The sequence below is a fragment of the Podarcis pityusensis genome (assembly GCF_964106645.2).
Source record: "Podarcis pityusensis genome assembly, chromosome: 2".
Taxonomy (NCBI): Eukaryota; Metazoa; Chordata; class Lepidosauria; order Squamata; family Lacertidae; genus Podarcis; species Podarcis pityusensis.
The window spans coordinates 115,449,320-115,465,607 of NC_138029.1; the positions used below are offsets into that span (position 1 = coordinate 115,449,320).

The 16,288-nt window shown below is 44.7% G+C and overlaps 1 protein-coding gene across 2 annotated transcripts in view; it reads right to left on the bottom strand.

Moving 5' to 3' along the window:
* Positions 1 to 2,168: 2,168 nt before the first annotated feature.
* The window catches only part of LOC308470041 (E3 ubiquitin-protein ligase TRIM17-like), a 122,544-nt gene continuing 108,424 nt past the window's right edge, over positions 2,169 to 16,288 (bottom strand). For both annotated transcript variants that reach the window (XM_080993272.1, XM_080993271.1), the window contains exons 3-9: positions 7,553 to 7,978; positions 5,715 to 5,807; positions 5,270 to 5,404; positions 4,752 to 4,774; positions 4,024 to 4,142; positions 2,766 to 2,798; positions 2,169 to 2,422 (exon numbers count right to left, since the gene is read on the bottom strand). In XM_080993272.1, the coding sequence (XP_080849398.1) occupies positions 2,403 to 2,422; positions 2,766 to 2,798; positions 4,024 to 4,142; positions 4,752 to 4,774; positions 5,270 to 5,404; positions 5,715 to 5,807; positions 7,553 to 7,945 (816 nt within the window). In that variant the 5' untranslated portion in view covers positions 7,946 to 7,978 and the 3' untranslated portion in view covers positions 2,169 to 2,402. The remainder of the gene's footprint in view (positions 2,423 to 2,765; positions 2,799 to 4,023; positions 4,143 to 4,751; positions 4,775 to 5,269; positions 5,405 to 5,714; positions 5,808 to 7,552; positions 7,979 to 16,288) is intronic.

Consider the following 16,288-nt stretch of genomic DNA (forward strand, 5'->3'; position numbering starts at 1 on the left):
GCTAGACAGTGGGGGAGAATTGGATACAGAAATAGGAGCACTGCCAATCTTCACTTTTGGTTCACAGTTGTCATGCTGCGGTATATGAGTACTGAGGCAGATGTTGAAAAGATACGGTGGATTTGCTTGTCTTTGTCTCTTCTGTTTATTGGACTTCTACACAGCATCAGTCAGGATGGCATCTGTACTATCTACATTTTTATCCTATCTGCTGGTCACAAATGGAACCTCCTGGATTGTTAACAATAGAAGAGAAAATACATTTAACAATAACCAATAAATATTTAGCTTGCTAGAACCAAAATACCTGTCATTGCTATCACTTCCAGTCATGTGCATATATAGTTTTACACATGTAGAAGCCCATTCTCACCATGCCAAGGTAAGAAGCAGTCCAAACAGTATGATCTCCTCCCCACCCCTGGTATTTATTGATATGTGGATGGTGCTGTGGTCTAAACCACTGAGCCTGTTGGGCTTGCCAATTGGAAGGTCGGCGGTTTGAATCCCCGCGATGGAATGAGCTCCCGTTGCTCTGTCCCAGCTCTTGGCCAACCTAGCAGTTCGAAAGCACACCAGTGCAAGTAGATAAAATAGATACCACTGTGGCAGGAAGGTAAACAGTGTTTCCATGTGCTCTGGTTTCTGTCACGGTGTCCCGTTGCACCAGAAGCAGTTTAGTCCTGCTGGCCCCATGACTCGGAAAGCTGTCTGTGGACAAACACTGGCTCCCTCACCCTGAAAGAGAGATGAGGGCTGCAAACCCCATAGTCGCCTTTGACTGACTTAACCGTCCAGGGGTCCCTTTACCTTTACCTATGTTCCAAAAGGTTTTACACAATTTTGGCCACTAGTGTACAGTATATGGATAAATGTCCAGAAAATTTGCCATTCCATAATATAATGTGGGGTTGGGGGTGGGCCTTCCTGTATTTTGAGAAGGGGTTGCCAGGTTTTATCTTATTTTTATTTTTTACAGGATGTTCTAGGCATTTTGCTCTGGTTGGGGGTTTGTGTGATCACCCAGTTTCCAGCGTTAAAAATCCCCCAGGCGCTTTTTGCAACTGGCGCAGGTCCAATTGCGACCATGCTGAGATTTTTGGATACCGTGTTCGCGACTGACGTCTCGACCTGGCTGGCCCTCCAGCTTTCTTACTTAGATATTCAGGAGAACTTAATGCATTTATATACCACCCTTTTCTCCACTAAGTAGACCCCCAATTAATTCCCACAACCACCCTGTGAGGTAGGTTAAGAGGCTGTGACTGACTCCAAGGTCATCTGGTGAGCTTCAAGACTGAGTGGGGATTTGAACCCTGACCTCCCAGGTCCTAGTCCCAACACTCTAACCACTATGCTACACTGGCTTCCTAGAGTCCTTCTACTATGGGGCAGCTTATAAAGTTTAGGTAAATAAATATGGGGAAGGATCGGAAATATTCTCCTTGAAGCCTGAATTTGTTTTATTCTGAATTGTTTACCTTTGATGTTTCAGTGTGTTGTAAACCACTTTGAGTTTTTTTGTTTAAAATATAAAGCAGTATAGAAATGAAATTGTTAAGTTGTGGGTGAACATATCAGACGACACAGCAATTCTCCAAACAGCTCTTGTTTATTCACAGGTCAGAACAGAACTGAACTGAAGGGTTCAGCCAGCCTGCTTATATAGAGCTCCACTACAACGTAACTGTAACAACTTTCTGTAACTATCCAATCACTGAACGTCACTTTCGATCCCTTATTTGCATATGTGGACCTGAACTATCTACAGTATCCCCCTGCTGGCCCAGGGTAAGAACTTCAGTACATAATAGAAATAATAAAAAATGGCATTGCCCCCCCGCCCCCAAATGGTGCCCAGACATTCCATTGTGGCGACTGTAACACAGGTTTAAGGTGTCATTTGGCAATTAACTTACGTATCTAAACTTTCTAACACTGATTGCTTCCGTTTTGTGAAATTGACAATTTGTAGTCCCTGCAGCGGTATCCTAGATTGCCAAATGTACCCCTGCGTCCAGAAGTGTAGGGGGATGCCTGACTTAGCCTAGCACCAGACCAAAGGAAAATACAACACATTCTAGAGTTTGTTGTCATCTATTTAATGGTGTCAATACATAGACACACACATGGATCCTTTGAGTTTAAAAATTAAGAAATACACTGGAAGTTACTTTTCTACACATTCCTCCTCTTCTTTTTCCGAAGGGGTGTGTCTCCAGAGGCAGCTCAAGGCAGCTTTTTGGCCCCACGCGAAAGATGGGCAGGAAGGAAAGCAGCTTTTGTGCAGGAGAAGAGGTACTGGCGTCACGCAGAGAGGAATTAGCCAGGAGGATAGACATCGTGAGCTTAGGTCAGGCATGCCCAAAGTCCATTTTGGGGGCCTAATTGCCCCTGTGAGTTTATCTCCTGATGTAAAATCCTAAAACAACAACAACAACGTCAATCCTAAAAGCAGCTCAACAACTCCAACCCTAGAAAACCTCAACATCTTTGGTTTGCCCTCTGGTTGGCCGCCACAGCTCTTCACTTCATCAAATCTGACCCTCTTTGAAAAAGCTTTGGACACCACTGGCTTAGATCCACTCCAGGGATCATTGAGGAAGGGGGTTCCTTTCCTGACTGGACTGTGGGCCTCCCCTTGGCTTCGCTGCTAGGGTAGCCCAGTTTGTCCTATTTCAAAAGCACTTTGAGGCCACCATTCTCTCTCCCAATAGCCAACTGGCCAGGGACTATGGTTGATTGATCGAGACTCATCAGCTTACCTTTCCGCACAGAGAGTCCTGATCTTATAGCGCCTGTGAAAGGGAAAGCAAGAGAGATAAAGCATCACACCGTCGTGGTGTTAATGGATGTTATAGCATAGAAAAAGATAAAAAAAATCCTTCCAGTAGCACCTTAAAGACCAACTAAGTTAGTTCTTGGTATGAGCTTTCGTGTGCATGCACACTTCTTCAGATACCCATCTGAAGAAGTGTGCTTGCACACGAAAGCTCATACCAAGAACTAACTTAGTTGGTCTTTAAGGTGCTACTGGAAGGATTTTTTTTATTTTGACTATGGCAGACCAACACGGCTACCTATCTGTAACATAGAAAAAGAGTCAGCTGATATCATTGTCTAGTCAGAATCCCCTTTCTTGTAAATTGAAGCCATTGGTTTGAGTCCTACCCTCCAGAGCAATCTTGCTCCATCTTACATGCCCTTTAGATATTTGAAGATGGCTATCATATCGTGCTCTCAGTCTGCTCTTTTCCTTCTCGGTAGTGGCGCCCTCCCATCAGATGTCAAAGAGAACAACAACTGCCAGACTTTTAGAAGACATCTGAAAGCAGCCCTATTTAGGGAAGCTTTTAATGTTTGATGTATTACGGTATTTTAATATTTTGTTGGAAGCCACCCAGAGTGGCGGAGGAGGCCCAATCAGATGGGTGGGGTATAAATAAATTTATTATTATTATTATTATTCTTATTATTATTATTATTATTATTATTATTCCAGGCTAAACATACCCAACTCCCTCAACCATTCCTCGGTTTCCAGAACCTTGTTTGTCTTCTCACTTGTTTCCAAATAATCACATTTGACTTCTGCTTATGAGATCTTCTGTCTCTCTCAGCATACACAAGGATAACTACTATCTGCTTTTGAAAATCTGCCTCTTAAGGTTATTGCCTTAAAGTGTTGGAGCCTAAGGCCTGGCTAAACTTGAGTTGTGACAGAGTGTCATTGAAACTACCACACTGATTATTAAATTCACCACAATATTCTTGCAAAAAAACCACCTGATTTCAGTGGGCCTTAAGTCATACAAAGCTTTAGCCACAGAAGTGTGTGAGTTTTTTCTAGTGTCCTCCATGTGAGACACTGTGGCTGAAGGAATAAACATGTTTTCAGAGAAGGGAAAGTTGTGGCCTTCACAATGTTGTTGGTCTCCTAGCATTACAGAGGACACCATGAGTTTTTCCTCAACCCCATTTGCACGAGTTCAATATCTAGCATGAAATTCTTGTAGCTATTACCTTTGAAGTGCCGAAAGGAACTTGCCAGAAATGTATTGATATGACCGAAGTTCCAGAATTTGCACATCAATCCATAAGGTATATTGTTGGTACCCCCAAATGTCGATCTCTCCTCGTGCCTGTAGAGAAATAAAAGGTTTAAAAATACCAACTTGCTCTCCAACCTAGAATTCCCAAAGGAAGCAAAAAGAGGAGAGGGGAGAGGATCATAAAAGTCTCAGAAACCAGTTGGACAGATTCAAGGTGAAAAATAAGAGGAAAGGAATATTGAAATAAGCAGTGCAGGGAATAGAAGTGTGAACAATGGTTTGTTGGAAGAAAAACAAAACCTAAAATGAATACAAGCAGGGAACCCCACATTAAGATGAATAGCAAAGAAGCCCAAGACTATGGACAGAGGATGGAGACGTAAAACATTACTCCAGTGGGGAATAAACTGTTTAGATTTTAGACAGCGACTTGAAATGCTGCTATAGATACATCCCTGTTTCGGAAAAGGAAAGAGAATCAGAATTACAGCAGGAGGAATCGAAAGATAGAAACTGAGGGGAGGGGAGTTTGGAAGTGAAAATAGGAACTTTAGAAAAAGTGGGCCCCTAATGATTTGTTAAATGTTGGAGGTCACAAAGACCCACACTGTCCCCTTGAGAACAACGGGTGTTTTTCCTGCAGTCCACATCCTTCACCAAACCGCAAAGCGCAAAGGATAAGAAGAGGGATCTGCTTACCTCTGCGAAGTGCTTCCGTGATCCTGCAGGGGAAAGAGAAAAATATGAGAACACTTAACATCCACGACTGGCCATACTTTGAAGCCCACGCCCCATGCCCCAGTCCAACCAGGGTAATGTCATAAAATCAGAACACAGCCTCTTAAATGAAGCCCTGAGCAGGTACAACAGAGGACCAGTAAGGGATCAGACCAAGGGATCCACCCAGCCCAGACCCCTCTTGGCAAGAGCAGCTTCTGGGAAGCTCACAAACAGGCCAGGAAGGCAACATCACTAATTTGGGAGCCAGCAGCAGACCCATCATCAGCCAAGAGCAGAAAACATCCGATTCCATCATCGTTAAGTAACAAATTCTCTCCTTGTCCTCTTAGATGCTCCCGCACCTAACATTAGAGAATCGGCTACCAGCTCCGCAAAACCAAGCAGCGTCACTTTTGGTACAAGGACAAAGGCAGAGACTGATCTGGTAGTGACCTTGACCTGGAGAAAAGCTTGGGCTGCTTATGCCACTCTCCTACCTGCATGAGTTTCCTCGCAATCTCATTCTCCACCTCTTCCAGCTGCTTCAGCAGTTGGTATTCCTGTTCATCCAGAAACGAATGTAGCTGCCTAAACTCACCCTTCATCTTCTGCCTATCAGACATTAGTTGCTCCTGCAAGAAATAGATGGAAAGAAAAACAGGCTGTTAGCAACATTGCCACTCCTTCTGCAGAATGAAGAGGGTTTGAGGATTACTGCAGGGGAACAGGGCGGGTGCTTCTGAATTTTTGTATTTTCACAGATGATGCATCAGTTTTCAAGCAAAGGAAAATTTTCCTTCCCATCAGAACAGGCATCCCCAAATAAATAGACATCTAAAAGAGTCGAGCTGCCTGATGGCTTCATTATGTAATTTTTTATCCACCCACCAAACATTTGTTCTTTTGATTATTTGCTTACTTCCCAGTAAGAGCGACACTTACAAGCAGGCGGTGACTGTTCTTTTCTGTTCTGTTATCCGCCAGGTTTTCTGCCTCCTCCTCCTTCAGAGTCTCCAGGCACCTGCAGGGATGATCCTGAAAAGAAAAGCCAAAGTTCTTATTTGGGTCCTGGTGAGAGGTTTCTAGGCAATAACTATCATAATCATCCATGAGACAGAGAGAGAAAAAGAAGAGAGAGAGGACAGTTGAATTATGTTATCGTTTCCCGGTTTTTGAGACTGCAGAGCCTGCTTCTGCCATCCAGAGTATTGAGCCTACGACAGATGCAACTGATGAGTGTTGTGGAGAAATCTTGAGAAAAGACCCAGAAAGCCCCTTCTCCAGAAAATGTCATTCTCTTTCTATCACAGGTTGGATTTCCTTCTTTTTAAATTATCATTCAAACAAATTGCCCATTAATGCAAATTAAAGCTACCGTACTACAGTGTGGATACTGTGGCTGAGAAAGTGTTTCTAACATGTGATATAATAACATGCAGAAAGCAGAATAGTTCATGTCAACTCTGCAGTCAAGGATTGCTCTGAAGTTTCTTAGTCCCTGAGGATTTTGTTTTTTATGCAGTTGTAGAGATTAGTTGATTGTAGCAGCAGCTTGGCTGGGAGAGGTTGGTTAAAGCTCTTGGAATATATGGCTTGCTTCATAAAAAACTGACCATATATTTATCCAAGCACGTAGATCTGAATTTTGCTTGTAAATCTGAAATCTGCTTTCACCCTCCTCCTCATCTGAAACAGCTCACAACTGCACTAATAGCCTAAGATCAAGCACCAGTGATACTTATATTAATACAACTGGTTTAAAACTCATGAATCTTGAGTTCTTTGCATGGTTTAGGGCTGGCAACAGGAGAAAGCAGGGTTGTTGTATGTCTCTAATGTTTTTCTTGTTGTTGTTGAATGGCTGCACCTGTATATATAAACAGATTTGCTAACATGGAAATACAACCAACAGGGGAAATCTTCACCTCTTGATCTGACCCATCACAATACTTTTTCCTACCCTCCTTTGACACCCATAATTATTTTTCTGAAAACAGCTTTCATGGGATCGTCTTTGTGAGCCTAAAATGTTTATCTTCAACTTTACGCCAGTGTGCCAACTCCTGCACAACTCCCACTTTATAACAGCAAGAAACTCTGAGATGCCCAAAACATCATCCTTCTAGGTTTTATTATTTGCTTGCCTTTCTAAAGCAATTGTACATTTCTTTCCATTCCAAATAAATTGTTGTATTAGTTATTTCCAATCTTACAACGCTTGCTCTGCTCTTTGTATTATGAGATTCTGAAACAGGAAAGGCAATATACAAAGTGCACTCGTTTTGGCTGCATTTATTTTCCCTAGAAAGGCCAACTTAACATCGTTCAGTCTTTCTAGAGCAGCTTAATTTTTTTTTTTTTACATAATCATACCTAATATACACATCTAGTGGAGTCTTTTAAGGCAAAGCAAGTCTCAGTCCCATAAAAGTCAATATCTGTCTTAGGATGTGTAAAATATAATTAGATGAGAGGCCTTCTGAGCATGAGCAGAGTCAGTTGACAGCAGACTGCATCCCTCACACTAGGATTAGAGGAATAAAGCCTTACTCAGGAAACAGTGGTTTGCAGACAGGCTTGAAACTTGATAGCTCAGTTTGATAGAGCATGGTGCATATACTGTCAAGGCTGCAGGTTCGATAACCTTATGGGACAACTGCATCTTCCTGCATTGCAGGGGTTGGACTAGATGATCCTCAGGATCCCTTCCAAGTCTACAATTCTATGATTTTAATTCCCATCATATATACTAGCCGTTCCTATTAATGGTTCATTCTTACCTTGTAGTCTTGGGCGGCTTCTTCCACAGGAACCACCCTGTGGCCGCTGTGCCCTTGGGATGTGTCACACTCCCCACAAAAGAGGTCCAGGGTCTTCTGGTGCCTCTGACATTTTGAGCGCCTCCTTTGAGCATCTCTCTCTGCAACATAATCCCACTCACTGACGACTCCAACCAAATCTGCGAGAAGCCTGTTTTGCCTGAAGTCCTTTTCTACAACCGTTCTGCACTCGGGGCACCTGGTTCTCTCACCAGACTCCTCCCAGCACCTCAAGATGCAGGTTTTGCAGAAGTTGTGCCCGCAGCCCAGTTCTACTGGACGAGTAAAGTAACTGAGGCAGACGCAACAGGTGACTTCACTCTGGATCCTCTTCCTATACTTGTCCACATCCATGACTTCACTCCTGTTTTAACGGACCAGCCGCACCTGTTAGAGAGATGGAGCGGAGTTAGGATCCCTGTGAACTTTAATCTGAAATGGGAAATGTAAGACCTGCCCCATCCGCATGGACCTTCTCAGCAGTGGGACCCGCCCTGTGCAAGGCCCTCCCATCAGATGTCAAGGAGATAAAATACACAACGTTTAGAAGACAATGTAAGGCAGCTCTATATGGGGAACTTTTTAATGTTCGACGGTTTATTATGTTTTATATGTGGGATCAAAGAAATGCCTCTCCTACACCACGGGTGTCAAACACAAGGCCCGCGGGCCGAATCCAGCCCGCCAGACCTCGTCATGTGGCCCGTGTAGCCGCCGCCGGCTGCCAGCCTTCACCTTTTATTCCCTTCTTCTTCTTTTTTTTGACACAAGAAAGCCGCCTCTTCAGCGCATGAGCAGCAGCTTACAAGCCAGAGAACGTCTGCCCTCTAGCAGCGCCAGCCGTTCTACACAGGAAACCTCCACTTTACATGTCCTTTACATAGTCCTACAGATACAACCGGCCCTTTGAGGGTGACCAAACTGCTGGTGCGGCCCCCGATGAATTTGAGTTTGACACCCCTGTCCTACACCCTGGAAAGAAAGATGATCACCCTCCCTCAAGTATTTAGGAAAGGCAAATCTCATCACAAGAACTACAAAAGGGGAACAGATTCCTCCTTGCCAGAACAGCCATGGGGTCTGTGGCTCAATGGGTATCACGGCCCAGTCCCAACGCAATTGGGGGGGATTCCCGGCCGCGTCACCCCTTGGCCAGCCAATCGGCTGGCTCTGGGGGCGTGTCCTGCCCTATTTAAGGCGGGACGCGGCTGGGGATCTCCCTCTTTGCCGCCTCCCCCCTGTTCCTGTTTTTCCCACCCTCCAGCCCTATAAGGTTTTCGTTCTGCATCTGCTTTGTAGACCAAAGGTCAATTCCTAAAATCTCCAGGAAGGATTGGGAGGGACCCATGTCTGCAGCCTGAACTGCAATTGCCCAATGTTTCCCCCCATAGACGGCTATAAAATTGCTGGTGGTCTTGGCAGACCTCTTAATGATTTGCTTTGGTTTGATTCCTGCAATGTAGGGGGTTGGACTAGATGACCCTTGGGGTCCCTTCCAACGCTGCAATTCTACGATTCTATGATTTTCTTGCTTGTTTTAGCAATTGCAATGCACTGTGTTCAATGGTTTTGAATTGCATTCTGTTCCTTCATATATATATATATATTTGCGTGCTATTTTAATACGTTTGCCATTTGCATTCCAAATAATTCAAAATTTAATGCAACAAAAATATAATAAATGCAGCAATAAAAAATACAATCGAAAATCAACATGGATGTTTAATGGAGGCCACCTCAGTTAAGCTTGCCATTGAAGTTTTTCGCCGTGTGGAAAAACCCTGATCCAAAACAGCTTCGTTTGTATTTTTTTTTTATTTATTTAACAAACACACCACTTTTTAAAATAAAATCTCTAGGCAGTTGACAATAAAGGTTTATGTTTAAAGGAGATGGGAGAGGAGGTAAACCGGGGGCTGGAGAGAGGCACTTTAAACTTCATTTAAACAGATCATCATGAGGATGGTTCCCATGATGTAGATTACAAGTGGACGCCGTATTATTTGCCGCGTTTCTTAGCTGCTGTGTACAAAAACTTGGCTCTTATCCAACTAGCAAGGTAAAAGATGGAGAGGTTAAACCGGCTAAAATCCAGGTGTAAACACAAAGCAAAACCGCGTGCGATAGGAAAGTCCTAAAACGCTCATCCAGCAACACAAATCAGAGCAGGTCGCGGCCAGTCGTGGGAAGGGCTAAAAAGAGCGTGGATGGCGCTGGAATCTTTGGGAACGGACCCTGCAGCATTACGCGCAAACTTCTTGAGCCAAAAATCGCGCTCAACTCCTTGATCAGGGTCTGGAAATGGGGTCGGAGAATAAATTTACCTTTCTTTTTCCGAGTCCGGACAGAGCAGAGATAGGGAGCAAAGGAAAGAGAGGGGGTATCACAAAATAAAAGCCATTCACACGACCGTGTACACGTATCTTCCGCGCGCCATACTAGGGAAAAGAGTCCTGCCGGGTGAGGCGCGCCTATTGAGCAATGAATCTCTCTCACCTTAGAGATCTTGGGGGACAAGATGGGTGAGCAAACCGGATCCGAGCCGGAGAATCCTTCCGTCTCCACGTCCGGACAAAGCAGGAATTCGTAGCGCTCCTAATCCGGCGGAGAGAGGAGCAAGGCGACCCCTTTTTGCCTGATCCGGAGCAGCTCTGGTGAGCAGCAAGAGGAGGAGCCGAAGCAGCAGGCAACGAAATCAAATTCGCCACCGCGAGAAAAGTAGCCAGTCAGAGACTGCAACTCTGTGGATGAATGGATAATGGTTGTGAATGGAGAAGCGGGGGCGGGCCAACGCCGCTTCACTTGGCAGCCAATCAGCTCTTGCGAGGCTCCAAAGTGCAGATCTGCGATTCTTTCCATATAAATGGAGAATTGAGGCAACCGTAATCAGGGAGCCAATCAATTCAGGCAAGGTCGCATGCCTGCTCTTATTCTGCATTCAAAGAGGGGTGCGTGTCTGCATTTCAGAAAAGCATTTTATTGCATGATGTTTTATTGCATGATTTAAAATGCAATCAGCAACAACCATAGCTTCTGGTTATCATTGCTTTGTGGGGAGCGGGAGCGGAACAGCAGCTTAAAGTTAGATCCGATAGTTCAGAGCATGTTTATGGGCTTTGGAGCCCAGAATTTCGTTGTCAGCAATATGCTGATGACACCCAGCTCTTCCTGTGAGGCAGCGCGTGTCCTGGACTTAGAAATGGACTGGATTAGGTAAACCCCGGCCCACATAATCGATCGCATGAAACAGCACACGCACAACATTTGAAGGGCACCGTCCACCAACTTTGGGGCTGGCCGCCTCAAATGCTTTATATTTTATAGGACTTGGCTCCTATGCCGGAGACAAACTTTGCAGATTTTGATCCCGTCAGGCTGGGACTCCCTTAGGCATTGGGAGAGGCTAAGCATCTGCAGCCCTGGAGGCATCCCCGCCCCCCTTTTTGCAAAAGCATTACCAGCGCGAGAGGGACTATGATTGGATCTTCTACTCGTCAACAAAGCCACTTGCAATTGAATGAGATACGCTTATCTCTTGCATGAAGCGACTGCCTTTCTGTCTTGTCTTGCAAGAATAGCTGCCCTGCCCTGCTTCAAAGGGTGTGTCTAAATGAAGGGAAGGGAGGGCTAGGAATTATTGTTGTAATATAGACAATGGAAATATTTTTTTTAAAAAATTGTCCAGTAGCACCTTAGAGACCAACTAAGTTTGTTCTGGATAAAAGCTTTCGTGTGCATGCACACCTCTTTAGATACACTGAAACAGAAGTCACCAGACCCTTATATATAGTGGGAGAGTGGGGAGGGGTTTTACTCAGAAGGGTAGTAGGAAATGGGTTATTGACTCAATGGGTATGGTAAACCTGTTGACTACTGTTAACGACTGCAATTAATCCTACAGGAAAAAGCAAGGGATAGTATGCAGATGACCAAAAATAACTTTAGCATGTGTAATGAGACAAGAATCCAATATCTCTATTCAAACCAGGTCTCTCCATAGTTTTCAGTTTAGTAAAGGTAAAGGGACCCCTGACCATTAGGTCCAGTCGTGGCCGACTCTGGGGTTGCGGCGCTCATCTCGCTTTACTGACAGAGGGAGCCAGCGTACAGCTTCCGGGTCATGTGGCCAGCATGACTAAGCCGCTTCTGGCGAACCAGAGCAGCGCACGGAAATGCCATTTACCTTCCCGCCGGAGTGGTACCTATTTATCTACTTGCACTTTGACATGCTTTCAAACTGCTAGGTTGGCAGGAGCAGGGACCCGTTGCAGGGTTCACCGCAGAGCTTCTGATGGGCAAGTCCTAGGCTCCCTGGTTTAACCCACAGCGCCACCTGCTTCCCAAGTCCAGTAGCACCTTAGAGACCAACTAAGTTTCTTATTGGTATGCACTTTCGTGTGCATGCACACTTCTTCAGATACACTGAAACAGAAGTCACCAGACCTTTATATATAGTGAGAGGGTGGGGAGGGGTATTACTCATAGGGTGGTGGGAATGGGTGATTAGCTGATAGGTGTGGTAAACCTGTTCACGACTGCAATTGGTCTTACAGGAAAAAGCAAGGGGTGAGATGGCTAAAAATAGCTTTATCATGTATAATGAGGTAAGAATCCAATGTCTCTATTCAGACCAGGTCTCTCCATGGTTTTAAGTTTGGTAATAAGTTGCAATTCAGCAACTTCTCTTTCCAGTCTATTTCTGAAATTCTTTTGTAATAAGACTTTGAGATAACTTTGAGATCTTATATAGAATGTCATGGAAGATTAAAGTGTTCTCCTACTGTTGGTCCAAATTTTCCGATGTGGGCAACCCTAGAATATATGCATACAGCACCCTTGGTTGGTTGGACGATACTAGGATCAAAATATTTGAAATCTCAGGTGACTCTGGAAACAACTAAACCAGCCTGGCGCTCAGTTCCATGTCTGTCTATTTACAACATGACCTACTTTTATAATGTTTCGATCCAAGCCCTGATGTTTCATCCACAAGGTCATTTAAAGTCACACTGTGTTGTGCACTTTCAAACAGCGTACTTGCACCTGCAGGTTTCTCTCATTGGTTTTCTGCATTCTGACTGTGACTGCAAGAGATTTTTGTGGGCTCTAAACATTACACTACACTGGCTTAGAGTCTTGTCCTCTGGGCAGCCACAGCTGCTGCCCCTGGTCTCTGAGCTGCCCCCCTGCCCCATGGAGAGGTGCCTCCTCACAAGCACCCCCTTGGCCAGGACCTGAGGCACCATTCGCCTGGGGCGCTTGTAGCCAGGGCTGCCTACAAAACAATCCCTAGGCACCCCCGTCCCTTCTTTTAGACCAGGGGTAGGCAACCTAAGGCCCATGGGCCGGATGCGGCCCAATTGCCTTCTCAATCCAGTCCTGGAATCAGCGTGTTTTCAAATGAGTAGAATGCGTCCTTTTATTTAAAATGCATCTCTGGTTTATTTGTGTGGGGAAAGGAATTTGTTCTTGCAAGGCATGCCATAAGGCAGTTGCTTCATGCAAGAGATAAGCATATTTGATTCAATTGCAAATGGGTTGTTCAAGAGTAGAAAATCCAGTCAAAGTCCCACTCCCGCTGGTAATGCGTTTGCAAAAAAGGGGGAAATGAGTCGGCATGGTCACCAACTCCTATAAAATATAAAATATTTGAGGGGGCCAGCCCCCCACCCAAAGTTGGTGGACGTTGCCCTTCAAACGGTGTACAGTGGAACCTCGGGTTGCGAAGGTGATCCGTGCGGGAGGCACGTTCGCAACCCGCAGCGCCGAGTCTGTGTAGGTCGCGATTCGGTGCTTCTGCGCATGTGTGAGCGCCGAAACCCGGAAGTAACCCGTTCTGGTACTTCTGGGTTCGGCGCAGTGCGCAACTCGAAAACACGTAACCTGAAGCGTCTGTAACCCGAGGTACCACTGTACATGTGCTGTGTCATGTGATCAGTTATGTGGGTCGGGGTTTACCTAATCCAGTCCATTGCCAAGTCCATGACATTTGCTGCCTCACCTGCAAATGCTGTGTGTTATCTTCTTCTTTCTTTTTCTTTGGCGACCACCTGTAGCTGAGTAAGATTGTCTTCCATGAACACGGTCTTAACAGTGAGTCTGTAAGTGACTCTGGAGGCCAATTCTGGATCCACACGTCCTTCCACAGTGGGGACATTGGTTTCTGGGTGGTAGTTGATCACGGTGAGGGTTTGCCAAGCGTGCCTTCCTCTTAGCACGTTTCTCCCTTTTGTCCTGAGTTTGATCATCTTCAAATCCCATGACACCTTTGGTAAAGGCTGTTCTCCAACTGGAGCACTCACAGGCCAGTGTTTCCCAGTTGTTGGTGTTTATACTAAATTTTTTAAGATTTGCCTTGAGAGAGTCTTTGAACCTCTTTTGTTGACCACCAGCATTTCGCTTTCCATTTTTAAGTTCGGAATAGAGTAGTTGCTTTGGAAGATGATAATCGGGCATCCACACAACAGGACCAGTCCAACGAAGTTGATGTTGAAGAATCAGTGCTTCAACAGCATATTGCTGTTGAATCAGCAAATTACTGTTGAATCAGCATATTGCTGACAATGCGCTCCAAAACTCTGGGCTCCAAACCCCATAAACATGCTCTTAATTCTAACTTTAAGCTGCTGTTCCGTACCCAGCTTCCCCCAAAGAAAGGACAGACTAGCGGCTATGGTTGTCATTGATTGCAAACTATGTTTTTATAGGCAGTGCTTTTTCCCTGGGGGGACGGATACCCCTAAACATTTTGTGAATGTAAGTTTGGCCTCATTAAGGGGTAGTATTTCAATATGAGTAGGAAAGTGAGAGTACCCCTAAACTTTTTTTTTTTTTTTTTTAGAAAAAAGCTCTGATTACAATATTTGTGAAAATGCAATAAAATGCTTTTCTGAAATGCAGACACGGCTCCCCCCCCCCCGCAGAATAAGAGGGGGGATGAGATATGCGCTGCCTCACCGGCAGATGCTGTAAAGGAGCCGCAGAGCTGGGTGTTATCAGCATATTGCTGACAACGAAATTCTGAGCTGCAAAACCCATAAACATGCTCTGAACTCTTGGTTCTAACTTTAAGCGGCTGTTCCGCTCCTGCTCACCACAAAGAAATGATAACCAGAAGCTATGATTGTTGCTGATTGCATTTTAAATTATATCTATTATATGTGAACATCATGCAATAAAATGGACAATTTTTATTTTTCAAAATTTTTATTGATTTTCCAAAATTTTAAACAAACAAACAAACATAAATCATAACTGAACTTGATCCAATCTTAGTAACTTTGTTAAGTGACTTCCTCAAATCACCCTAGCTGAATTTCAGTGTATATCATTGTAACAGTTTTCCAAAACCAACTTTTCTCGTAATATTAACTTATTCACTTAACATCCTTCTTTCTTTCCATTTTAACTTTAAACATATTATTCTCTAACATCACATATTTAAATCCTAAGCCTATCTGATATTTGCCAGTTTTTCCAGTTAAGTTATCTTAACGTATTTAAGTGAATAGTCTTTAAATTTCATCCATTCTTCCTGGTACTCCTCCTCCTTCTGGTCTTAGACTCTTCCAGACAGGTCGGCTAGCTCTGAAAAGTCCATCATCTTCATCTGCCATTCCTCTAAAATGGACAATTTTTAAAATAAAATTTTAATTTATTTCCACTGTCTACATTACAACAATAACCCCTAGCCCTCCCTTCCCTTCATTTAGACACACCATTGGAGCAGGGCAGCCATTTTTGCAAGGCAAGAAAGAAAGGCAGTCGCTTCATGCAAGAGATAAGTGTATCTTATTCAATTGCAAGTGGCTTTGTTGACGAGTAGAAGATCCAATCATAGTCCCTCTCGCACCTTTTTTTTGCAAAAAGGGGGGCGGGGATGCCTCCAGGGCTGCAGATGCTTAGCCTCTCCCAATGCCTAAGGGAGTCCCAGCCTGACGGGATCAAAATCTGCAAAGTTTGTCTCCGGCATAGGAGCCAAGTCCTATAAAATATAAAGCATTTGAGGCGGCCAGCCCCAAAGTTGGTGGACGGTGCCCTTCAAATGTTGTGCGTGTGCTGTTTCATGCGATCGATTATGTGGGCCGGGGTTTACCTAATCCAGTCCATTTCTAAGTCCAGGACACGCGCTGCCTCACAGGAAGAGCTGGGTGTCATCAGCATATTGCTGACAACGAAATTCTGGGCTCCAAAGCCCATAAACATGCTCTGAACTATCGGATCTAACTTTAAGCTGCTGTTCCGCTCCCGCTCCCCACAAAGCAATGATAACCAGAAGCTATGGTTGTTGCTGATTGCATTTTAAATCATGCAATAAAACATCATGCAATAAAATGCTTTTCTGAAATGCAGACACGCACCCCTCTTTGAATGCAGAATAAGAGCAGGCATGCGACCTTGCCTGAATTGATTGGCTCCCTGATTACGGTTGCCTCAATTCTCCCTATATAGGGTTAAGAATTGCAGATCTGCATTTGGAGCCTCGCAAGAGCTGATTGGCTGCCAAGTGAAGCGGCGTTGGCCCGCCCCCGCTTCTCCATTCACAACCATTATCCATTCATCCACAGAGTTGCAGTCTCTGACTGGCTACTTTTCTCGCGGCGGCGATTTTGATTTCGTTGCCTGCTGCTTCGGCTCCTCCTCTTGCTGCTCACCAGAGCTGCTCCGGATCAGGCAAAAAGGGGTCGCCTTGCTCCT